The following is a 26,674-nucleotide window of genomic DNA, read 5'->3' on the forward strand; positions in this document are numbered from 1 at the left end:
TCATTCATTTTCAAAAGCTTGTGTTTGTTTTGTCGTGTCAATGCTTAAATCATACTATATTATTCCAAAGAAGCAGGCTAATTTACAAGTTGATGCATATGTAGAAAATTGCCTGCTCAAATATGTGCACAGAAACACATAAAGCTCTTGAAGGATCACAAATTGACTGCTTCACATGTTCCTGTTATGAGTTCATAACAACAAGTTAAAAGTGCCAATCTTAGCGAGTGAATATGTGGGTGTTACAAAGCAGCAGCTATGCCTGGAGCAAGTGCTTCATTTATGACTGCCCTACATAACACATTTTTTCATCTCTTTTTTATTATTTTTTTTCAGATTGTGGAGATGAAGTCTACATCTGTCAGAATACAGGAGGCTACAGTGGTCAAGTTAAACAAACGGACGTACAGAATAAAGAAAGAAAAATGGAACAAAAAGCGATCGATAGCGTTCTGGGGCGAAATTTCTTATTCATATCACCTTAGAAAGCCTCATCAAGGAGCACATTTGAGCAGGGGAAAAAACTAGGATTGTGGAGAAAAGGCGAATAAAATGTGTCTGTTGCTGCATCCCAGCGCAGACTGGAAACACACCGATGTGCTGTTTCGACAGAGGTAACGATCGTGAGAAGGTGGGAAACCAGGAAGGGAAGCGGGAGTGATAAGATACCCAAAGGGCCTCATTATTTTCCTGCTGTTAATTTAACTTCAACTGTTTCTCACTCTCATGCTGTTGATTGGAGACGCTGCTGTCACTGAGCTCGCTGCACAGCCCCGCCTGCCCTCCCCTTTTCGAAACCCGCCGAAAATAAAGATGTGGTTTCTCGAAAGCCCCGGCGAGGAGCTGGAGGGGTCAGCGGCAGCCCTGTTACTCTTTTCTTGTAAGCAAGGATCTCACTAATCCCCCTCTCTTTTCTACCAGGCCTCCTCCCCCTCACCCTCCTCTGACCTGTCCAAACCCGACTCCGATCCCAATGTGGCGATGGTGCCTTGGAGCCTGAGCTGCTTAGAGACTCTAAGATGGCTGTGGATGGCTGAACAGACAAACGGATGCATGGGTACTCGCACACAAGGAGGGAGAGGGTGAAACAGAACGCTGGGCCCTTTTTCTCTCAGCCGCTCAGCCAGCGTGTGAGTGAGCGTGTGTGTGTGTGTATGTATATGTGTGCTGGCTGTGGCTAATGCGTTTATAGCACAGGGGGCCTTTCATGTGATGCGCCTGGGAAACTGTTTGAGTAGCTGTGAGGAAGAGCGCCAGGTCGCACACACTGGTGCCCTGTATGCGCCTTCTGGGCAGCCAGTCAACACCCGGGAGGCCCAGCTCAGAACCCTTGTGTTCTGTGGAGGACCGGAGATCGCCCAGCGCGAGGGAGGGCCCAGGCGCAGGCCTGCGAACTGCAGAGGTGATCAGGAGGAAAGTGGGAGGACCAGCTGAAACGAGAGGGGCCTGATGTGGACACTGCGCAGGGGGCAGAGTCTGGACTGACTATGTAATCGTGCAAAGTTGCAGAGCGTAGTGACCTGAGTGACCCACCTGAATGACTGGGAAAGTAAAAGAAAACAAACCAAAAAAAAAACAAAGGATCATCTTTAAACATATGAAACCTCTTGTCTTTCTCTTTGACCACACATCCGTGTAGGAATTTTACCTGATGTCCGTTATTAATCTCTCTGTGCAGGTCTTTACAAGACCTCTTTTCAAGGTCATTTCACGAACACTTTATTAAAAAATACAAATACCATCCCAAGCAAACGCTCACCTCAGGGGAGACGAGCCTCATGTTTAAGGCTTGCGCAATACGTCACGGCTGGGCAGGAAGGGGGTGAGTGGGGGGCTCGCGTTTGTGTTCTCTGAGCAAGGCCGGCCTGCGACGAGGGGAGCCGGAGAGGCAGGCGCTGACAAAACCGCCCCGCCTGCACCGCGACTCCGCCGCCGCTCCTCAAAGCAGCGCGTAGACACCCACCCAGCTCGAGCGGAGAGCCCCTCTGACCTACTGTGACGCTGAGGCGAGGCGAAAACAATGGAGCTCGTTCCAAAACACCACTCACAAGCGCGTCAGAGAGGGAGACGCGATAGGGTGTATCCTGGGAACATGGATGCATGCATATGTATACATTGTGTCAGCAGAGATATGACTCTTCTGAACACAAAGAGGAGAAGTGGTGCTAAAATTTCAATGTCATTTAATGATCCACATTTGTTCTGTTTACGGTACAGTACACCAGTACACTGCAGAGCACACTCAATTGTCAGATTTGATAATTTGCTCAACGCAGGTTCGGATTTTAACCCTCTTGCAGGTTATTGTTTTTTTTTTTTTTTTTTTTAATTGTAATGGTTCCAGATCTCAGAAATACAAGGGATGGGTGTTGGTGAAATATTTGCTTATTATTATTATTATTATTATTATCATTATTATTGTGTCTTCAAAAAAAAGAAAAAAAAACAGTCTTGCAGGAACAAATGTAAATTTCAGGACCTGAATGAATTTTAAAAGAAAAGTGAGAGGCCGTTGGACCAAAGGCAGTCCTTCTGAAGTCATCAAATGTTCCCTTTTGTTTGAGTGAGGAAAGGAGGAAAGGTTCTTTTAAAGAGGAAGTGAAAATATTCAAAACCTAACCACAATTTTAAGAAAATAAGAAAGAAAAAAAAGCAACTTCACCTCCTTTTCTTTTTGTGCCAAAGGTCTTTTTTCTTTACAGCTCCACTTCTGACCTCTTCAACGAGCTCAAATCTCCCTTACATAGCTTAGCCTTAGACTGCAAAAACGATTGCCACGCGCGCACACACACACACGCGCGCACACACACACACACACACACACACACACACACACACACACACACACACGCGCGCGCACACACACACACACACACACACACACACACACACACACACACACACAAACATGCAATAACTAGTGATGACTAAGCTGTAACTGTGTAGATGAGAACAGGTCTATCTAACAAAAAAGGGGCTAAGCAGAGAGGGTGAGACCCACAATGCTTCCTTTTCAGAGAGAGAAAGATGGAGAGTTCCGGTTGTTTTAAGGTCTGTATGAGGATGATATTCCCTGGTGCTCCACGGCTGGCTCCCAGCCTCTCTGTAAGAAAAGCCCAGCACTCTGTCATTGATTTCCATCAGGTGTCCTTCCTGTTTCAATCTTTAATCTTCAGGAGGAGGAGGAGGTGGAGACCTCATTGCGGTATAACCACCAATAGTCTGATAACATTAGGCAGGATGCTCTCAATGTAATGTGATACCGCCGCCCCCCCAAAACACCATGAGTTCAATGTTTTGTTTTGTTTTTTTCCCCACTCAGTTCATTTTAAACTAATTTTACTCTTCTAATTGATTTGCTCTTTATTTTGTGCAAAAAGTAATATTAATGCATAATGATCCTGAATTCTCTATTAATGTCTCAAGAATAATAAAAGTGAGACTTTATTGCTGATCAGCAGGTGTGGGGTTAATTTGCATGACCATAGTACCTAACATTTTTCCCTTGATGTAGGTTTTTTTTTGTTCTTAGCTAACTGTCAAAATGACAATAATTCTCCCCATGGCACAAAGAAAAACAAATTCAATTCAAATATCCAACTGAAAAATATCAATTTGGATGAAAAAGGTTATTTCTTAAACTAGTTTGCCAAATCAGATAAAGTGTTTCCCCCTTCGACAGCACACTGTGAGTGCTCAATAATTTAGCCTGTCTTCCCATTATAATCTGTAAACCAATTAAAATAAACATGGTGGTTTTGCTGTGATAGAGTTATTGCTTTCTGGAGTACCCCTCCCGGAGAAAGCAACCTGCGGAGGCTTTAATAAGCAGTAGACCAGTCAAAACTCATGGTATTTTCTCTTCAAACTCAATTTAGCATTTAAAACAAAGCCAGTCACAGCCCCTTACCTTTGCCTTCAACTGTCTCAATTAAAAGGCTTTTGGGCAAGAGGAAAACCTTCCATAACATGACTGAATTATTCTAAATCTGTATATGTAGCTACACTGTCTGAAAAAATGGAACATATTAAAACATAAACGCTAATGAACAACTTTGGCATTTGAAAATTATTTTCACACACCAACACTCTTCCCTGTCTCTTACCCCTACTGGGTAAAAAAAGATTTAGAGATGCTTTGTTAGTTTAAAAAAAATGTTTGAAAAGTTCTGTTTTAATAAGCCCAAGCTTGAAAATTTCATAACATAAATTTAACAGTTGCCCCACAGTGTCACAATATTTTTAACTTTGACACCGAGCAATAAGGGAAAGACAACACCCCCATGCAGATGCAAATCGCAGGGGCCCATCTTGTCACTCTGTGGGAATGACTAATCCCCTTATCCAACACATTTGGCTGTGTCTGACACACCCTTCAACCCGAGCAATCTTTCCTCATCTCCCTGCAACCCACACCAGCCTAAATACCTAACCAGCCCTGCACTCAAGACACAACGCATTTCCAGTAAAACTGTTGCAGCTTCAAAAAGTCTGGGATCAATTCAACTTCCTGGACCTCAATCATTACTTCATTCCTTTTGAAACCTGAGGTTTGGCTTATTCATGCTTTCTGACACAAGACATAGAGATCGGCGTGCATCCAGAGCTTTCAGTTTCCATAGGGAGAGAAAAGACATCAGCAAACAACTGTGTAAATGTATGCGATTCAATCTAACAAGGACCGACAGATGAACTACTTACAAGTTCATGATACATTAGTAAGTGCAGTTAGGTTAGTGAAAGAGAGGAACATGTGGCTAAATGTGCTGTTGAGTTAGCCTGCTATCTTCAGCTGGCACTCATTGTTTTTCCACCAAGCATGATGTCTGAGGGCAGAAGCTGTACAGATTTTTTTTTATTCATTAAACAATAACACAAATGGGTTATTCATCTTGACTTGTTTTTTTCTGTCATTTTATTTCTTACCAACAGTAAGCCTGAGACACGACACGAAATAGCGTTACTTTGTCCCAGACTGACTGCAGCTTTGACATTAGTGCTTTCATGGCACAGTATCCATGCATGGATCAATTTGAAACAACAGGAAACGATGGGCTGTTGGCTACTACTTATACAAGAGAGCTGATTGATTTTGGAGAAGAGCGAATCTTGTGTGTAAGCGTGTGACCTCTCCTTCTGTTGCTTTCAAAGAGCATGTTGCCTCACAAGTCCAGTCTTGTCTGTGTTTTGTGCTACTCTGCTCTCAGTTATTCTAGGTTCATATGTAGAGGAGGGGTGGAAACAATAACCTTTATCTAAAATCAAATGCATGTTTAGGAAAAAAAAAAAACAAAGCAAAATTGTATTCTTATGAATCTGACCACTGCTCATGATTGCAATGTTTTCTCACTTGAGGTGTGAGGTGATGTCAGACATTCATGTTTGATTGTAAGCCGTGTAGAGGCAGAAATTCACACCATAAAGCTTCCGTGGTAAATGTGGCTATGATGTGGAGGGAAACTACACAAAAATAGCCGACAAAAGAGACCTGACATGCACACAAACTCCTGCACTCTACAGGTTAGACTGCCTGCCTCTTTTAATTCATGTTTCTCTATCTGCCCACGCCCACAGTGAGGAGCCCCTACATCCTGCCATTAGATGCAGCTCCAGCTACGCTTAGCGGAGAGGCACAAGGAACGCTGAACGGGTGGTGCTTTTAGAACCGACTTTCAAAAATAATGTTAAAAGCTGTAACAGCTTTCACCTGGAGATCTGGTTTCTCTCGATCCCATCGCCCAGGGATAGGATACCTGTAAGGGCACACAGGCCTCCCTTACCTGTCTGTTGCGTTCATCCATTATCCGCGTGATCTGAATCTTTTTCCTCCCCATCGTCCCCGTTCTCTTCTCTCCTCTCCCCAAAGTACTTTACTCTTTCTTTCTTCCTTCGCTCTTTCCGAGTATCCTCAAAACCAGCTTTCCTTCTCTGTACTTGCTCCTCTCAATTCACAGATTCCAGCATCCACTCCTAAAAGCACAGGAAAGAGAGAGGGAGGGAGAGGGAGTGGGAAAGGGAAAGGGAGAGAAAAACAGGGAGAGGGAGAGAAAGAGAGAACGGGAAAGACACAAAAATTAAGTCAGCTGAAAATTCAGAAAACAGGCAACAAAAAAAAATCACCGCAGCCACAAGGGACAGCGAACAAAGAGGAAGAATCTGTCAACTTTTTTTTTTTTTTTTTTGTGAAAGCGTGGTGGGATTTTTTTTTTCTTGTCAATATCATGCAAATCAGTTTTTCTATCTCATTGTAGACTAGGAGCAGAGACAAGATTGTCACAAGCTCCCCTAGTTTACAGCCAGTTTGACAGTGTTTGGAAGGAGATGCAACTTAAATGCTCTAATCACCTATTGGCTTGCAGTTACCACAAGTTCCCAAATCTTTACAACTGAGTGCTGTATTGAACAAAAGAATGTAGCTTTTCCCCATTTTTCAAGTTAAGAAAACAGTGTAGATCCCCATATAAATCCCACTACAGACAGCAGTAAATGTGCTCAAATGGGGGCTAAGGCAAGCTGGAGGAAATCGCCCTTGACACATAATTTTCATATTTTAATATCTCTGATTCACTAAACTTTGAGACATTTGCTAAAAAAAAGGTTCACTAAACAGCTCTCCGGCCTTATCTTAACATGTCTCATATTGTACCATCCTCAAACAGCTGAGTTTGTAGCACAGTTTAGGATGGGTCTAACTGGATGAAGTAATGATGAAAGATCTCTTTCTCGCCAATACGACGCTTTGCTGCTTCATGTAAATGTTGGCTTTCCAGACTGCATGTGCCTAAGTCAGCAACGCATGCGGACGACTGTGTAAATCAGAGATTTAACAAACCTCCTCCTGAACATGTGCATGTTAAGTAGGCCATCTGATTTATTACAAAGAAAACAGAGCTGTTGTTAGGTTTGTGTGACAGCAGAGGTGATAACATCCCTCATTATGCAAATGAACATCCTATTATTTAAGCTGTGTTTAATGTATGAGAGTTGTCAATGCCTTCGCATAAAGATACCTTTTTTATTACTATTGGGGTGAAGAGTAAAACCTATTTCCGCCACCGGGCAACACATGTCAGAAACACTGATGTTTAGATGATACAGTAACGGACAACAAGAAACATTTACTGTCTGATCATCTGAAGCGATATGCACATGCAATCAAGGTGCTCAATAATTTTTTAATAATAAAAAAATCCTAGACACCATTAAAAGTGCACTGCATAGGCTGTTATCTTATTGTTATTACTATTATTTTTTATTATTATTTCACCCTTAGTAGAAAATGTGAATATGCATAACTATGGAAATATTATTATATAGAGGAAGCCATGATTCTGAGTAGAGAGCTGAATTTCATATGAAATATGAATTTAAAACATGAGAAGATAGTGAGAGGGGGTTGTTCTACCTGCACTGGGTGTTGACTATACTATAGAACTGAGGCCATACCCATGGGAGTAAATGAGACAGCACAAAGATAAGGCGTGATGCAAATTAAGATGTCATAGCAGTACAGCGGGAAAGAGGGGGTCTGGTTTTGGTATTAATAGCAGCTACTGCTAGTCATCTTGAGGCTCCCGCATATGAAGCGTATTTAATGAAACACTTCTCTGTACTTTCTCTGTACTTTGTGCCCATGCACTTGAATCTGCTTACACTGAAACAACTCGCTATGTATCAACTAGCTATTGCACAGATGGACTCAGTTAATATCTCCTCAACCCCTTTTATGTCCTATTTGGAAAACCACTTATCATTGGTTTCTACTTTAAATGAACCGTGTCCCATACATGTCCTCCACATTTGCTTGCAACGCAATTGAGCTAACGTTAAAGTTGGTGAGTATTTGTCTTGATACGTAACTTTAAATATTAATGTCTAATCGCTGGTCTGCAGCCACCGCACAGAATCAGGTGCTTTTTGGTCCGAGTAAAGGAAGCTGAGGCATAAAAAATCACTGGTCGGTCGGATTCGGTGCTCTCAGGATCGGATGTAATATACTGAGTGAGAAACGCAGAGTTCTTGAGGTGGAGAGGGACAGCCGCACCGCTTTCTCATTCAGCTCAATAAAATCCACCACCAATGTCAATCCTGCCGTCCCCATCTCTGCTCCTGCTCTCAATGTCAACAAATTCCTACAACACCTTACATAACAGTAATCCGATGTCCTGAACATTTAATCCCGGCTTTGGCTCCTGCTCTCTGCTGCCGAGGTGAGGTGCTACTTAATGACACAATGCGTATGATCTTTCCCCCACAAAGACACGAGATTCCTGTCCAAACCCCCTCCCCCTCCCCCCAGACCACCATCCCTCACGCCAAACGAGCCGGGGACACGGCGCATGGCCAAAAGATTACTGACGATTGCAATTCAATTTAGGAGGCTGACGCCGGTCTGCGTGGAAGCACTGCTCACCAGCCTTGGATGGTTTTAACATAAACACTTATGGGGGACGAGAAAAAACAACTTTCTACATTTACATAAAAGGGAGAAAGGGATCCAAAAAAATGTGAGAAAGTTTCTTCGTTTTTTTTTTTTTTTTTTACTTTCCCGCACAGAAGTGCTATCAACACTTACCCCCTACACCAGAGAATGGGGAAGCTGAAATCCCAGCACATGCGAGAGTCTAACGAGCTTTCTCAGCAGCATTAAGCCAATTCGCTAATCCACAGCCAAAGCATATGGGGAAGGAGGGGGGAGGGAGGGAGAGGGGGGTGGCAGGAAAGAGGAGAGTGTCCTTTTTCTCGTGTGGCTGGTAGCATATAGCGACTAATTGAGACACACTTCTCTAAACTGGGGGTTCAGCGGGAAGGCTAGAAGGTCAGGGAGGAGAGCAGTGTGAGTATGGGGGGGGTTTCCTCACCCCTCTCCTCCCTAATACAAATATGATGGAGCGAGCCAGGAGGAGGGTATGGGGTCAGGAGAGGAGATATAACGGGAGTAAGAGACCGGGCCTCTCGTGGGGGAGGTGGGCGAGCAAGATGAGGTTGGGCAGGGGGGCCCCGCCACGTCCCTCCCATCTGCTAATCAGGCCTTTTATATCTTCCGCAATCATAGGGAAAGAAAGATCTAAATGTACTCCGCACTTTCCCAGTCCCACGGCTGAGAGGAATCACAGCACCTCATTAGATCAGGCACACAATAAGGCCTGATTTGGTGTCATCTTGTTCCACAGGATTAATTTTTTTCCCCCTGTTTGTTCATGGAAAAATATAATTTAGAAATGATTGACATTTATATTAAATTCATTTGAAAAAAATATATATCTCTACAGGTGCTTGTTAAGTTTGCATTTTATTTTGGGGTTGTAATGTAATATTGAGCACTGGAATCGTGTGAAGGCCTACAATACTACTCCCCAGCGCACACACATACGCGCACACACACACACACACACACACACACACACACACACACACACACACACACACACATACGCGCACACACACACACACACACACACACACACACACACAGTCACAAACAAAAAAAGAAAGAAAAGACCTTTGGGTTCCCTTGTTTCAATTCTCCTTTTATACTCGTCAGTTGTAAAAAGAAATCAGATTTTTTTTTTTCCCTGTTCGCATCAAGGAAGAAAGACAGCAACTGCACTTTTCTTTCATTTTGAACTAACCAAAACCCATCCCTCCTCCACCAGCAGAGGCAACACAATTTTGAACTGTGCCCCACCATTTCTAGATATTAAGAACCTACGTTCTGCAAGCAAGTTTTTTTTCTAATGCTATGAAATCTGTGGTGAGAAAACTTGGTGTATCAGAAAATGATTTATTACGGAAGGATTTGTGATATTTTTTATAGAACCTTACTAGCCTATTACTACTGCTACAGTCCTTCTTAACACATCTGCAATGCATTTAGTAATAACATACGTTTGAAAAAAGGCAGTATCCTCTATCCTCTAGGATATGTGGTTATAAGGATTTGAAATAACATATTACAGGGCAGTAAGTAAACCTTTTAGGGGGTGTACGATACATTAAATAAACCCTCACTCTTTTAAAATAAACCTCCATTTCCGTGAAGAAAAAAATCATCTTTAATAGTTTGCAAACAATTTGAATATGTGTGTGCTAAAGATGCTAATCACAGAAAATCTGCATCTGGCCTAGTAATCTAGAACCTTTTTTCCACCCCGTTCGCATTCACTTTTGTTAAATACAATTAGGATTCAATTTCATTATTTTTCTTTATTTTTTATGACATACAGCAAATGGCAAACTGACCGTGTAGTGTTTCCCTGTATATCTTATGCCACTGCAGTCTCTGGGCCTTCAGTGAGGTATGCATTAACGCTGCCCACCTCTAATGAGATGGCAGTAGCGACAAACAGCTATCACTCATTTTTTCCAGTATACCCCCCCCCCCCCCCCCCCCCCCCATAACACGCAGGACAACCCATGTGACGGCCCATGCATATATTTCTCCTGTGGGTTTTTAAGATGTTTCTCTCCCCACCACCGGGGAAGATTTCAAAGTATGATAGGCTGCTGACAGAGATGCATTTAACTTGCACTGCATTCAACAGACCACTATAAAAGATTTGATGTTTCACGTTCGTTTCTTTCTCAACACTTCATAATTCAGAGGTGCTGATGTGCGTATATTTTTGTGTGCGTGTGTGTGTGTGTGTGTGTGTGTACTTCTGTTCTGCAGTAAGATACTGTTTTGTTGTCAAAACCTGAAGCATTCCTGTAAATGAGTAAATGAGGAACTCAGCTCCAGGGGGATGGAGTTTGCACACATGCAGCATTCAGCATCAGCCACCCCGCAGGGAAACAGCGTGTAGGGGCTGAACCCGAGGGTGGGAGGGTGGTGCGGCCCTTACCGAACCCCTTCACTCCCCACAAGCTCTCGCGGCCAGAGAATGGCAGGAAACATGAGCCCTCCCGGAAGGACGTGACATCAGAGACCGCAAACAATAAAAGGTGTAAAGGTGCTTCCTTCCCTAAACTGTTCCAGAGAGTGCAAAATGGGAACCAAAACTCCCGCACTTCCTTCTCCAGAGCAAAGAGCTGTCTGAATCTGCCGTTTCTGCTGATGATCCGCAAACTGTCTTTTTCACAGACAAGCCCACCCAGGGCCTCTATCCCGGAATTGATGAGCGAACAAGACCTCAAAAAAAAAAAAAAGGCGATGCCTGAGGCGATGCCCTTTGAACTTAGCTCTGAGTGAAGAATTTAACCAAGTATCATATGCTTTTAATTCCAACAAAACTTTCCATTAACTACTGAGAAATTACTGCAAAACCTTTGGTGACTATAGATGAAATCGTACCTTGCTTAAATTTGTCGATGAAAATTAAGCACATATCGCAATGCAGAAGGATTTAATCTGACCCTATTTAACTACCTACCTATCTGAGTCTTTCACAACTGTTTACTGGATGTCATCATCCTACAGGAGTTTCATCAATCTGGAAACACTATTCAATGCATTTGAAAAAAAAGAGAATTGTGTAAACACGTTTTCATTTTCCAATGTTACAACGGACAAATCGCCACTGCAGCCAATACTGCAGAAAGCAACAGAAAAGACTCCCGTCCATCTCACTGTACAAAACATTCTTTATCAGAACGTGCGTCCACTGCCGCTCGTTTCCCAGGGTAAAACTAAAGGCGTTACGTGTGAGTGTGTGAATATCATGGAAGAAGTGTATTTCTGCCGGAGCTACATTCTGTGAATAGCTCTTTTGAGGTGTTATGCTAGATTAAAGCGCTAAGGAGGAGCTTCACAGGGCCCTCTTTCAGAGGCAAACCCACACTGCCTTTTACCACTCCGCTCCTGTGATCAGCTGCAAACCGGTTAAAGAGCTCTCAACAAGATCCCAGCCTCAATTTGTTTTCAAAAGTCCACTGCTTTCAGATGGCAGTATCCTTTTTCTGTCTGGCGCTCCAGTGTCTTTGTCATTTTTTTTTCCTTTTCTTCCACACCCAGTCCCATAAATCCCTGCTCTTTGATCTGCTCACTTCACCCAAAGGACATAATTTGCACTTCTCAGTGTTGTGATATTTGAGATGATATGGTTTTCCTAGCGCTATCTCTGCATCAATATACTAAATTATAACTTGTGCAAAATCTTCACAAAATATATTTGTCAGTTTTTAGTTTGTCAGTATTATCCCTTAATGTAGCATGGAATTCCCACGTATAACTACAAGATGTTAAATTGCACTAATAACAATAATGATAACAATATGCAATATGTAATTTAATATCACCACAATATAGATATTTCGCTGTCATATATTAAATATTCAAACAGTAAAACAAAACATGAATATATGTCACACCACTGACATTAGGCAGTCTTTTTTCCCCCAGATACAGTGCATCACCTGTGCATTAATGCACATTCCGTGTACAGTCTCCTGCTGTTCTGCGCAGCGAGACCTGTGTGGTGATGTAGCCATGTCTTTTTATGTACAGCTGTAGACAGCTGCAACTCTCACAGTGTAACAAAGGACTGGCAACCAGGCGATGGTATCAATCAGAGCTCATAGAGAGGCGGGTGAAGTATGTCTTTCCATTAGCAAACGCTCTCCCAAGGACAAAGGGAGATGACACCTCACGTCAACCCTTTCAGAGACCAGCTGCACGGCTGCAGAAAACAGAGCAGCAACTGGTTATCCAAAGCCCTGCCCCACCGGCCCGATGCGCGTGACCACCTTCCTCTCACCGGCTGCGTATGGCAAAACCCAGGGAAAGTGCTTGGAAGCATGTGTTCAGAGACCAGCACTCAGAGGCCTATTGACTCGCTATGCGCTGGGTTTGTCCAACTAAACACTTTCCCTATGGCTCGTGTCCAAAAGACCCATGGACGCTTTCCAGAAAAACCTCCAGATATAGATACTAAATGATATTTGCAAAGTAAACAACTGTTTTCTTTTTTAGAACACCCTGAGGTGCCCTTTAAAGGACTAGGTGGAGCTCCTGCAGAGAGCAGGTTTTCTAAAAACAAGCCATGCTAAATGCCTCCCAGCCCTGTGCACCGTGGCCAGGATTCACGCTGTGTGCAAGAGAGTCATAAGCGCTTCTATCTGCTTAAGATGGCTTAGGGAGACTCGCCCGTGGTTTGGCACCCACTGGACACAGCCTTTCTGAGCAGCACAGCATCCAAGAAGAGAGGCTGCAAGACCAAAGACAAGACCTGCTCCAGGAAAGAAGGGGGGGCATATAATGAAAAGAAGAATGGAAATATACAAATACCTGAGACTTCAGAAGGTTAAAATGAATCATCGCCGCACACTGTCTTCCCAACAAATTTACAAGGAAAAGGGGAGTCTTCAAACACGCGGGAGGTGAAGTGTGACGAAGCCCTAATGTGTCTGCTCACCGTCAGGGCAGTTTGGTGTGGATGGTTGCACCGTGGGAGGACGTGACATCTGGTGTGCTCGGATACAGAGCAGATCAAGTGCAGGAAGGTGGGCATGCAGGGTGTAAGGGTGGTGGCACAGAAGGCCTCCTCTGTGCTAAGGTTTTGCCACAGCACTCTAACCCCAACTGCTTGTCTCAAAAACAGGCAGTCATCTACAGCGTATATGAAGGCGGAGGGTTTTTTTTTGGGTGTATCACTCTGCTATCTCCCAGCACAGACCACCACACATGGACCAGGTGCATTCACCATACGGTCACAGCACTGAGCCACAGATTTTGCTTGCAGTCGTGATCTGTCCCACCTTTGCTAACATTACCAAGGCTCCCAATGTCTTAAAGGAATCAACATGAACATTTCAGGATGTTCATTCTGGGGAGCTCAAAAGAAACTGTGCCTTCCGTGTAGGATAAAGACTGTTTCCGTGATTTCAGCCAAAAGCCATGTCACGCCGAACGCACAGCGAACACAGAACAAACACATTTGGCAAATCAGGTTAATCTGCCAAGGATGGTGATGACTAATGATGTCCAAGGTGGTCAGTAGTGCCTGATGATACACCTCCTGTTCTCAAAGAGGGGAGGGATAGGTTGTGGAGGGTGGTTGGGGCGTTATGCCATGTGCCCCCAAACACTACACGGGATGGTTAGAGGATCTGCTGATTACTTCATCTCACAATTCCAGCATTCTAATCAGCCTAATTAAAGCTTTGTTCATTTCTAAATCTCAGATGACAATTTGTTTCACTCTACCCTCCAGCAATCCTGTGAAAAAGAGAATTAAATTTGATCTTCTGACAGCAATTATTAAATGTTCCCCACTGGCCTCAATTAAGCCTTGGGGCTTGCAGGACTTACAGATTCATCTGAGTGCCAACTTACTTCCTTTTCTCTTTGTCAATTTTCACTCTCTCTTTTTTTTTACTGTGCCACCAAATATGGTAAATTCATCCCTACATGAGTGTTTATTAGAACAGAAATGATAGAGTGATTTGGTGCTGAACCATTTTTTCCCCCTGCTTGTGGTACATCCGAGAAGACAGACAGAAGACAGATGAAAAAAAAGAGGAAGCTCTGTGACTTTGTGAAACTGTGATCTATCAGCAGTTTCACAGAATGTAGAACACGCTTGCTTTTGCCCATGCTGGTGCATTTTGCCGTTATGAGAGGTGATTAAAAAAAAAAAATCTGTCAAATTTGATATTTTCCCAAAGTGTCTGATGCCTCTACAGCCAGTCCATAGTTCTGGAACATCTTCAAACTGCATATGTACGGTTCAAAGAGGTTTATGCTGGCGGTGCAGTTTGTTCTGTTGTCATTGTTGAATGCAAATGATAGGGGGGCCGTGGAGTGTCTGCAGTTTACTTCCTCTCAATTTTTTTTAAAAGTTAAGCACGACACGACACCACAGGACAAGCTTCAAGTGTGTAGTATGGCAGCTTAGCATACTGAATTATGCTATTTAAACTTGGTTTTGCCGCTCCAGTGTTCACTGGACAGCTTTGAATACAGGATTCAATAAACCTCTCTGTGATACACACCATGCAGTACCCCATCAAGACAGAGAGAGGCGCTGTCCCCAGAAGCTGCCTCAGTTTGCATCTGGTGCCAAAGAGCTGCTGCACTGCTGGAAACTGTAGCAGCTTGAGGATGGATATGAGGACAAAAAATACTCTCAGCGCAGTGTGATGCAGATGGTGTACTGGAAACAAAAACCTTTTTAACATGTAGTTGTTTTTAAAACTATGTTCTGGTAATTTGTCCTGTCCAAATGTCATTAGGGATCTGTTGTGATACAACTGTTTCTCTAGTGAACGCAGCTTAGTGGATATGTCTGTGTCTCCCGCATCCACGATTTCACCATAAAAGAAATTCACTTGAACACTCACACACAGGCTGAGCACAAAATATTACGTCAAGACAAATGAGAAAGGCCTCATTGCTGTGTACGCCATGTCAACATCTTCATCAAAATAGTTCGAAATCTGTTGTTTTTTTTTTTCCCTTCAGGCTTTGCTTTCATAAGGCATTCTGTCACAGCCAAAACCAAGACACAGACCCGCGAACACAAAGGCACAGAGCTCTCTGTGTGACCTTCCGCTCCGCCCTGGGAGAACACGTTCAGCAGGAGAATTGCTCCCACAGAACTAGAGAGGGTTGTGCTCTTCAACAAGAATGTCCTTCATAAATTCAACCTTCTGAGGTTTACATTCCCTGTGCTCCGCTTGGAAACTGAGTAACCCAGATCATGTAGAGGAAAGTGAGAGAAATAATATAAGCCTAAAACTCTAACAGCCCTGGACCAACACACGCCGAGCAGCCATTTCCGAGCCTGATTCACTCTCGGCAGCACGTCCCTGGGACATCCCGATTTACTTTCCCGCTTTTATGACCCAAACAACAAGCCCGCGCTGATCACTGTTAGTGTTTTCGCGCATCATTAAGTCACAATTGTTCCTGTTTACATTTGCTCGCACGGGCTGCTCAGACGTGTCCCTGCAACCCCACTGCATGCATTTGGAGGGAAATAAAACCGACAGGGATTCCAAAAAACGTTCGCGCGGTAGCCTAGACTATCCCAATCTCCTCAAAGTACGGTGGACCTCGTTTTATTTAGTTATTTATTTATTTTCGGGTCGGCATAGTTAGACCGGGTACCTATAGATCCCAAACTGTTACACGACTGAAAATGCTACCCCACCAAGGCCAACTCCAGTCTGTCATTACTCAGCAGTGCGGTGACATACCGACGTTTGTAGTGGTTTAAAGAACCAGCAGGGGCTGGCAACTCTACGTTCCCCACTCCAGTATGATCACAGTCCAACCTCATCAAAGTGAGGGCTCATAATTTGTCACAGAAAGCAGCCAATTAACATATGTTAAAAAAAGGGGAGGGGGGGGTGTAGAAAAAGATAGTATATGATTAAAGAGCCCACACAGCTGCGGAAAATCAAAACTGCAGAGTTTTTCAAAGAAACCTCAACCAAGGCTGGAAAGATGGTCGATCTGATAATGCATTCTTAACCCTTTGGAAAGAGAGAGGAGCAGACAAAAAAAAAAAAACACACACACACACAAACACTGTGCGAACACTGAACGGACTACACCACATTGGGAGGCACCGGTGTCCTGGCAGAGTCATTCTCATTGTTGCAGATGACTTCAGCGGGGGCCACAGTATCACACAAAGCTGACCCTCTTGCCAAAAAAGCCACTGCTGTGTCGCTGAAGACCTATTTTTAGACAACACTGCATGCCATTGCGCTTGACGTAGCTTTCAGCCATGAGAAAGTCTGTCGAGGTGGTTTCGGCATACATATATACATTTATTTTTTTTCCCTTTAAAGGCCTCCCTGACTGACATTGGCTGTGCAGTACCATGTGTCGCTTCATTTAATCTCCAGTTCCTATTGTACCGTAGCTGATTTTTTTTTTTTACCCCCCTTTAAAAAAAACCCCTTTCACGATGTGCTTATGCTTCATCCCCCTTACGTTCCAATCCCCGGCTCTTGAGCGTTTGTAGAGGAGCCGTGTGATGTGTGTTTTTTTCCCTGCCTCGCTGCTCGCTACTGTGTCAGGCACAAACGCATTTGCATAGCTTCCTTTGCTGTGCGCGTCTCGCAGCTGCAGCGGGCTGTTTGTGGTGTATGATCAGAACTGGTGACAGGAAAGTTTGGGCTTTTTGTCACTCCGCCACTGTGTGCCAGATTAAACTGCTCGCATTTTGCTTTGCCTCTTTGAAACGGCTCGATAAAAACAGGTCTAATGCGGGACTTGCTGAAAAAAAAGGATATTTCCTAAATGTCTTGTTTCTGAATTTTGAAATAATTACCCTCATAATCATTGTTATTATAATGTTTATCAAGATGCTAACTGAATATAAAACTGATCCTTGATGCTGCTGATTAGAAAAAAGAAAAACAGAGTATGTACAGAGAGGCATACATAGATGAAGTATTTTCCCCACAGCCTTATCATGACCATCAACATTTTTGGGTTGGGAGGCGAGGGGCAGTCACAGGGTGGGAGCAGGGGTGGGGGGTGGGGGTAGTTTCACAAGGCCCTTTGCAACAGCCAGCGAAATACAGGATCCGCCTTGAGTTTCCCAAATCCCAGAGCTCTCCTTACAGCTGCACTGTTCACATAACCTCAGCTGTCCCCTGGCTAATGATAGCCAAACACGTCGCTCCAGCACCAACGGCTTTTTCCACTCCCAACACTGGTGGGCACATACGAGACAACTTGCCCTATTTATTGGATTTTCTCCATATGGGAAAAGTCTCCGGCCGCACGACCTCGTGATTGGGAGACCCGGGACTGCGCGCTGAAGTGCTGAAGCTTCATGCCCCGAGATCCACCGGCACCCCCACCCCCACCCCCCAATGTTCCGGGTCTTCTCCCAGCTCCACTGTTGTAGGGCCCTTCCTGCTGCGCATTATACCAAATAAACATCTCATTACACGTGTAATTAACCAAGGGGGCTGGTGAGCATCGGAAGCTAATCCCCGCTATCGTTCCCAGCCTTTCTCTTCCCATTAGACCACAGGGCCGAGGACGTGTGGAAAGGTAGAACAGTATGGGTGGGGGGGGGGGGGGGGGTTCTCAAATCTACTTCCCACGGAAATTAACCTTCTTTCTTAATTTTTTTTGCCTTCTAGTTTCACTCTGCATTTCCTGGTTTTCGGCCCTCTTGTAAATGGGTCATCATAAAATGCTGTGTGTCCTCATTTTGAAGAATATTATTTTGAAAACAACAACAGAAAGAAACATATACACTTTAAGAGAGATGTTTGCAAATTTCGACTGACAAACTATGCTCCCACAAGAATATAAATTACATGTGATGCTGTTATTTCCATTTCCCATAACATCATTGGGTGAACACTTTTCTTTTTGTCAGGGTCCAGTATATAAGCCACTAATACTGTTCCATACCACAGGAAACTTTTTAGCCTTGCTTTCTCTTTGCTAGGATGTTCTAGTTAATAAGATTATGGGTCCTGCATTAAGACAGCCACAGGACAGAGCAACCACTGCTCAATTAAGGAGCGAACAATTAGAGACCATAAACATACCGTGCAAGGGACCACTGAAAGGTTTATCAGCTTTACTTGCCATCCGTGTGTAGATAGATTCTCCCCTAAATAGACATTACAAATGCATGAGAAACAAAGGAGAACATTTAAGATAAACATTAACCTTTGATAGGGGATCAGTAAACCAACATGGTCTTGATCTGCTCAAAACATTATCTGCACCCCCCCGCCACCATCACTACCACACAAGTACACACACACACACACGCACGCGCGCACACAAACAAACACACACACACACACACACACACACACTCACTAAATCATGCTACCTGCAATGCACAATAGCAACAGAAACTGGAAAGTAACTATTTTGCTAGCAGGAACCCACTGACAGACAGTGAATCGTTGCCAGGCTACCGCTACCTGTTGCCTATGGCATCTGCACGGGTTCCGCGTCGGACCACCCTCACCACAGAACAGATCTGCACGCTGGTTGAATCTGACACGAGCCGGACAATTACGCGGCGGGCCGGCTTCCAGACCCTCACGCGGGGCTCGGGGAGGGGGGAAGCTGCAGGTGCGAGGCCAAGTCGCACAGGTCCGACGCTCGGGTCCAGAGGCAAGCAGCGGCGGAGGAAGCGCAAACAAGCCAGCGCGCTGTTGGCCGAGCCAATTCCATCGCGCCACATCGTTAATTCTAATTAAAAGGGGCACTCCAGGAAAAAGGAGGCTGGAGCAGGCCAAATGAAGCAGTCAGGAGAGCTCCAGTGCTGAAAGGTCCAATTTGAGCTGATGTGGCCTGGATGAATTTGCGTCTCCCTATCCTAATCTGTCGCACTTTGATATCATATTTTTGATCCGGTGTTTGTGCAAAAGACTGGATGGCAACCCTTAACATTAACTCTGACACTAAAGTATGCTTAATGCTTTGTCAAAAAGGAATAATTCAAAGATATAGCTCTATATTCAATCGAACTGCAATCCTCTTTGACTTTACATAACACACTGAACAAATGTGATTTTTTTGTTAATACTTCCTGAACATTATCTGATTGGTGGCTTCGACTTTTAACAGCAATGTTGTGTAAAAAAACATTCTGACACTTCCTTATATTCTCTCTTCAAAGTTGAAGAGATACCACATTGATTAGCTTAAATACACGGTATTTTGCATAAATGTCAGAAAGCATTGTGATCCTTTGCTAAATATCAGCATATTTGTGGGATATGCATGAACTTTACAGCAAATTATGCTATGTGCTTTTGTGACCAAATAAAGTTGCTTTCTGCTCTGTGTGAAATCTATCATGTTAGGGAGAAGGAAAAAAACAACTTGGCAAGTTCAGTTCGGCACAGCAATGGAAGCAGTAGAACGTTAGTAAACAAGAAATGACATAAAGAGAAAAAACACAACATCTCGACACATAGACAGCTATGACACCAATGGCCATCGCCCTGTGAATTTACACATTTGACACCAACAAGCTACTTTGCATTATTATATGTCATTGGCTCCATGTTCCTCTCGGTGACAAAAAATGCATTCAACAGTTCATGTAGCTCTGCTGAAATTGTTCTAGCCTAATGTTTTTTTTTTTCTTTCTCAACACTGTTAATGCCAGAAATACATTGAGTAAATCCGGAAATCATACACGGCAGAAGAAAATGGTTTTTAAAGACGAAACCTTTGAAACATCCTGGTTGGACTTCCCCGTGGCAGACCCAATCTGCTCACTGAGTCCTCGCTGTCGAGGGCGGGGTTTTTTTAGCCCGGACAGTGGGAGTGTCCGTGCGTATGACTTGGTGCGAGAGCTCCAAGTGGGAGAGCAGGACGTGACATCAGAACTCCGGGGCTGGTGTCAACCGAGCCAGGACGACGGCAGGTATCCTCCGCGCTTCCTCTGCTATTTATGAACCATGTGTAAACAGACTTCCAGAAATAAAATAATGAACGTTCTATCCCACACAGCAGAGTGCGATCACACGCATGCATGCACGCACACGCGCCAACGCTCGGGCACACACAAATGCACGCCCACGCGCTCTGACAAATACCCCCTACACATGGGCAAATACACACACTCACACACACACACACACACACACACAGAAACAAATACATACATGCACTGCTACAGACACAAAAATGCACACTTTCACACACTTTCACACAGACCCATTCAAAGGCAAATACACACAATTACTCGGACACAGATAAAGAAAATCAAACACACGTGCTCACTGAGACAACATAACCAAAATAAAGCACACAGACAGAAGGAGATGCACACAGACACACAGACAGACACACAAAAATACATCTCCTGGCTAAGCTATTTCTGTAGGAAAGCTTTTTAGGCAGTGTGGGATGGAGGCCAGTTTGCTTCTAAATGACAGCCTGGCGTCACCCGAGTGAATGCACTTTGAGTGCTCTCATCCTGTGGCCCACACTGCCCATTGTCAGCCTGAGACACGGACAGGGCTGTTTGTTTTTCCACCCGGCTCGTCCACGGTGCTGAGGACGAGCGTCCCTCTCCTGCACTCTGCCCAGCAAACCCCGAAGCACAGCGTGGATCTGAAGTTTCCAATATAGCGCAGCCGTCATTAATTATACATGCAACACCGTGCTGCAAATTTCCTTCTCTCTCTCTCTCTCTCCCCCCCCTCTCCTTTTCCAGACCATGCATCTGTAAAGTATGACTAAAATTAATGACATCATTGACTGCACTTTGGAGGAACTACTGTAGGAAAAGCCATATATCAAAGTAAACAGAGTAGCGAGCAGAAAACCTTTAAAAAGAAAGAGAAAAATCTTTAAGAGCCCATTTGCTCTGGGTGGATGCGGCCTTTTTTTTCCCGCCTTGTGTGATGTGGGAAGAGTCAGGGGAGGGCATGGGGAGCACGCTCTGAAGGCAACAGGAACAGCGACCGCTCACATCTCACATTTGGGAAAGAAAAGAACAAGAAGGACTATTAAACTACTTAGCATAACTACTCAACTATGGCTTTGTCATCAACATTTTGGATTAAAAAGTTTCATTTTTTTTTTTTTAAAAAAGGGGGAAACTGAAATTGCAGCCATTGTGCAGAGAGCAGGAAAGCGGGATGGGGCGGGAAGAGAGAGGGGAAACTGAGGAGAGGGAGAGGGATGGAATTTCCCCGCTCTATGAGTGAAAAGCAGCACATATTCTACATGCATGTGAAATGGTTACAGGCCGGTTAAACTGAGGTCACCAGCAATGCCACCACATTTGCTCTAATCAGTGTTGTAGTATGTTTGGATGGTATAATAGCTCTCATGAACAAATTCAGTGTTGCATTAATTTTCGTCACAATTTACAAAAGTGTTTTTTCCTTTTTCTTTCATTAGTCACTGTGAAAATACATGAATTTTGAAGTGCATTATATTAAACGTGCAAAATTCAAGAATGCTGAAAAATAATTTATTCTGGTAAAATAAAACACTATAATTGATAACTACATGCACATGTCTCGCATTTCTTAATTTTATAAGCAGTTCCATGCCTTCATGAACTAGACGTTTCAAAGTATTTTTTGCAGAGAGAGGCTTAGTAAATTTATGGTGTTTTTTTACTTTTCACTTCTGAAAATTGTTACAAGTGAGACAATGGGCTGAAACGGCTATAAGCAAGAACAGAATTATATATATATATGTCAATGTATGTACATACATGTACATACATTGTATCATACGCACTGTATGGATACATAAACGCATTACAACATTCCATAATAACACAAAAGCAGAGCCAAAGTAGCTGCTTGGGGTATTCCTTAAGAAGGCTATGAAGGGGTTAACCATACCCCCAGCCCTGTGGCATATAGATAAGGCCAGCTCGATGACAAGCAATCAGTTTCTTCTCACAGGGGCAGTGAGAACTACCGCCACAGCATTTTCTGACACACGCCTTTCACAAGCTAAACCCTGCGCGGGACAGCAGAACAGTCCATCGACATCTGCTGGGAAAGGGACAGATGACAGTGAGGGGAAAAAAATGCACTTTGTCCCTTTGGCAGAACATCGAACATGCATGTTGTTGCAGGGGGACAGACTTCTGGCTGAAACCGCTGTACTATTTTTTTTTTTTTTGGTATAATAACATTATGCTGAGCAGTGTCGATTGGATCTCACAAAGAACTTCCTGTCGGCAGTGCCGGGGACAACAAGAGCACAGCTTTGCGTGTGACGTAGAAGCAAAACAATACAAGAGCTGTTTCACGCCTGTTTGTTCTCTGGTTCTGACCAAAAATTAGGGCGACTTAAAATCCTGCGCAGAGCGTCTTTATTTACTACGTAGACTAAATGGTAAATAACAAAAAAAACAAAAACAAAACAAAACGGGGAACATTTCTTGCAATCCGCCTGAATGGGCCCCAAACACCTCGCCTCTTTCTCCATCGCGAACACTGGATCTGCTAAAAATACCCCCGATTTTTAGCGCACGCTTCTGGAGAGTTTTCAGATTAATGTTAGGTGCAGCGCCGGCATAGAGGGCCCTCTGTGCTCGGACGCCTCGCCGGAGGATGTTACAGAGTGGATCGGCTGTGTTGCTTCGCTGACAAAGATAAATTACATTTACTGGAAAATATTTCAGTTTTTTTGGACAATGTCCAGGGAGGCCACAGACATCGCTTTCGAGAGACGCAGGATCGGCGAGACCCGCCGCCCGCCACACCAAAGAGGCGCAGGTCAGGCCGGCGTGTCTCATTGCGGCACACGCCTTCCACCCGGCGAGTTTTTACAGAGTCAACGGAGCAAAATGCAAATACCCCCCCCCCCTCCATTTTTGTGCACAAGCACTTTTTAAATGAGAAAAAAAGGCTTGAAGATTGAGATTTATATTTAGTTTAGTTGTGGTGGAGGTGGGAGTTGGGGAGGCTGGCCTGACTCCTATGTTGGCCGCTAAAAAAAATTCTAATTAAATAATTAAAAAACTTAGGGGATAGCTACTAAAGACTGACCTAATAGACAAGGCAACTGTACTCCTGAATACTCTCTGACACATTATATGCATGTACAGCTTTTCGGGAGTCAACTGGTCAAGGCTGGACCACGGCGCACTGCGCTTTCTCTTGCACCGACATGCCATGCCGCTTTTTACAAGCCCTCTCACCTCTGATCTTCCTCTGTCTTACTACTTCTCCCTTCTGTCCCTGTGCGGAATAATCCGGTGAGGAAATCCCGCCTGAATTCCCATCCAGATGTGGGACTTTTTTGATGCCTGCTGGCCCGGCCGTGGCCTGATGATATAAACCAACAGCGACTGGCCAAGAGGTCTGCCGCGCTAGACCACCCAGCGTCACGGCTCGCCCCTGACAGGAGACCCGTTCACCTTTTCCAGCCGTTTGTAACACGTCACTTCTCACATTCGGGGAGGCACTAACAGCCATCCGCCGGGCGCAGGGACAGACAGGCGGCGGCACCCCGGACCAGCACACATCTGCCTGCCTGACTGACTTCCCAAGACGCATGACACAGGCTCTTTTAGCAAGCCCTGCCAGACCGCGGTATCTCTCAAGACTTTGTATCCTCTTCCCCTTCTGAGAAAGGAGAAAAAAAGAAAAAGGAAAAGGCACTTGCCTGCGTGCACACACATACACACACACACACACAAACTCCAATATGCACACTTGCACGCACAAACACACACACAAACTCTAGCATGCTCACACGCACAAACACACTCACAAAACTCCAGTATGCATACGTGCACAGATATATGCACACACACAACCACATTCACACACACACACACACACACTAACAGTCACACACACAATCTCCTCCAAGCGCACACACACACACACACACACACACACACACATATATATATACAAAACTTGTGTTAAATTTTATGCAGAGATATTTTAAAATGTATTTTACAATTACAATTAAACATCAAAGCCAGACGTATTCCTCTGTGATCTGACATACCCCTGTGAATAAACCCTACACATCCCTCTCCACTAACCGCCGGAATAAAAAGTTACTGAACGTCATTGTTAATTACTAGATAGAGATAGAAGCAGAGTCTGCGTTGTTATGCTAACAAAGACACACTCAAGTATCTATACAAATAAACCATTAACGATGCAAAAACAACAAAGAGTTGTTTCAGTCTGTTTATTTCTTTTTTTCAACAATTGTGGCCTAAAAGATAAAGATATCGAGAGTCTATCCTCCTAATTTGGAGTTTTATCGGGCGAAGAAGAGGGAAATAATTATATCTGTTTTTCTCGAAAAAGGCATCATAAACATTAAGATAGTGTCAGCGATTACTTCAGATTTCTTACACAAAAGTAACAGACACATCAGCTGGGTCTTTTATGAATGGGGTCTCACTGTCATTACTGTGACAATAAAAGGCCAAGAGTAGAATTTTCCCCCCATTCACAGCAACGGAGGGAACACCTGCTTGCAGAGCTGGTTACACCAAATAAGAGGTCTAGTGAGCTTGCTGGATATAAAACAAAATTGTTTGCATCTGCTGAGGCCATGAGATACAAACTGCTTTCATGCACGTAATAAAATGTTGATTTGCACTTGAAATGTAGAAAAAAAGGACGGGCCATCTTGCTGAGAAGATGAGTTAAAATAAAGTGTAAATACTTCTGAGAAAAAGTCAGGCCCGCATATAATAAACAACAAAGGATGCCTCTGACATGAATCATTTAACTATAGAAAAGGAAGTAATGCATGTCTCCTGTGTTTAAAAAAGGCTTCCATTCATAAGCTAAAATGTGGCGTACACATTTTCAGGAGCCAACAGGCACAAAGCACACTTTCTTCAGTATCTACTCACTGATCTCGCCAATCACAAATCTGCAAATGAAAGCATTTTAATTATATTTAATTGAACAAACCACAAATTCTTTCCCAGTATTTTACAACAATGACTAAGCAATCCTCCAAAGGACAACATGAGCACCATTAAAGAGGTCACTTAAATATAAGTTAAGGTAATTTTTTTTCTTATTATTATTTCAATTTGCAATTAGATTTTATTTTCGGATCTCTATTCCCGACAAGTTGCAGTATTTTTTAAATCTCAGAAAATAACAGCCATGTGTCAGCACAGAGAAAGCTCCTCTGGCACCAGTCATGTCATTAAAAATAACACATTAATGTTGTGATTGTACTGATCGGTGCTTTTCTTAGGAATGAACCCTTTACTTCCCTCAAATAAAAACACACCTTGAATAAATTGCTTGAAAATGATATCTGGGACTTGGTAAGTTATAACAGTATCACTGACGACAATTTGCAAGCTACCACATGACTGAATCTTTTTTGTTTTACTTCTCCAACATGGAGGGCATGTGTGGGCAGAGGGTCAAAAAATAGATTCAATTAACTTTTAAAACCGACGCGCACAAGGCTCTGCTTTCTCCCTGGGTCTGTTTAGCATGCTCATTTCTGCATTTACAAACAGAGCCATCTACAGTAGGAGCTTTCAGTGGCAGGGAGCCGGGTTTTGAGTTACACAGACAGTGCCGGAACGACAGGGAGCTGCCGTCTCCCTTTGTGAAAATCCATTGGACCCAGAGCGCACCGCCGCCGTGCCCCCAACAATCGGCTCAAGGACCCCAGCCAATCAGGGTGACACGTGAACCACCTAATCCTCCTTTTGGAGACGCGCAAGGCCGTGTGTTGTCACTGTTGGTTTTGTGAATCGGCTGCGAAATCCGGGGTGATTACCCAGAGACGACAGGTCGCAGGGGAACAAGGGAGCGAGCAGGGCACTTCAGTCGGTGTGACTCTAAGATTAGAGTGTTTGGCTGAGGGCTTCTGTGTAATCGCCCGTCCACATGCAGCACGTTTACCTCACCTCTAAGGAGATTAGCAAGAGGTAAATCCTGCCAGAGCAACAGGCAAGCAACAGACGAAACAACTTAATTCATTGTGTTCATCATCTGAGGTCTTTTCACAAGTTTTTTTTTGTAACTTTGTGGCAAGGTCAGTTTTGAAACTGTCAAACCAGCTCAAATTCTGGGTTTTACGGACAGACGGTACATTACAGTTTATAATCAAACACATTCTGTCTGAAGCACTGTACAATCAGAACAAACTGCAATTTTATTATTTCAGGTTCTGAAACAATAGCAATAAAATTGTTTTGTATGCAGCTGATTAACTGTATCAATATGCATCACTTTTTGCTAATACTATTTTAGCTACTGCTTTTTTGCTGTTTTGGAATAATACAAAATAATTCTCACTGAT

The 26,674-nt window shown here is 43.8% G+C and overlaps 1 protein-coding gene across 8 annotated transcripts in view; it reads right to left on the reverse strand.

The window, feature by feature from the left end:
• mef2cb (myocyte enhancer factor 2cb) overlaps positions 1-26,674 on the reverse strand; it is a 76,247-nt gene that overhangs the window by 36,183 nt on the left and 13,390 nt on the right. For all 8 annotated transcript variants that reach the window (XM_036526366.1, XM_036526363.1, XM_036526362.1 and 5 more), the window contains one exon: positions 5,781-5,970. In XM_036526366.1, coding sequence (XP_036382259.1) covers positions 5,781-5,834 — 54 coding nt within the window. In that variant the 5' untranslated portion in view covers positions 5,835-5,970. The remainder of the gene's footprint in view (positions 1-5,780; positions 5,971-26,674) is intronic.

Source organism: Megalops cyprinoides, chromosome 4, assembly GCF_013368585.1.
Source record: "Megalops cyprinoides isolate fMegCyp1 chromosome 4, fMegCyp1.pri, whole genome shotgun sequence".
Taxonomy (NCBI): domain Eukaryota; kingdom Metazoa; phylum Chordata; class Actinopteri; order Elopiformes; family Megalopidae; genus Megalops; species Megalops cyprinoides.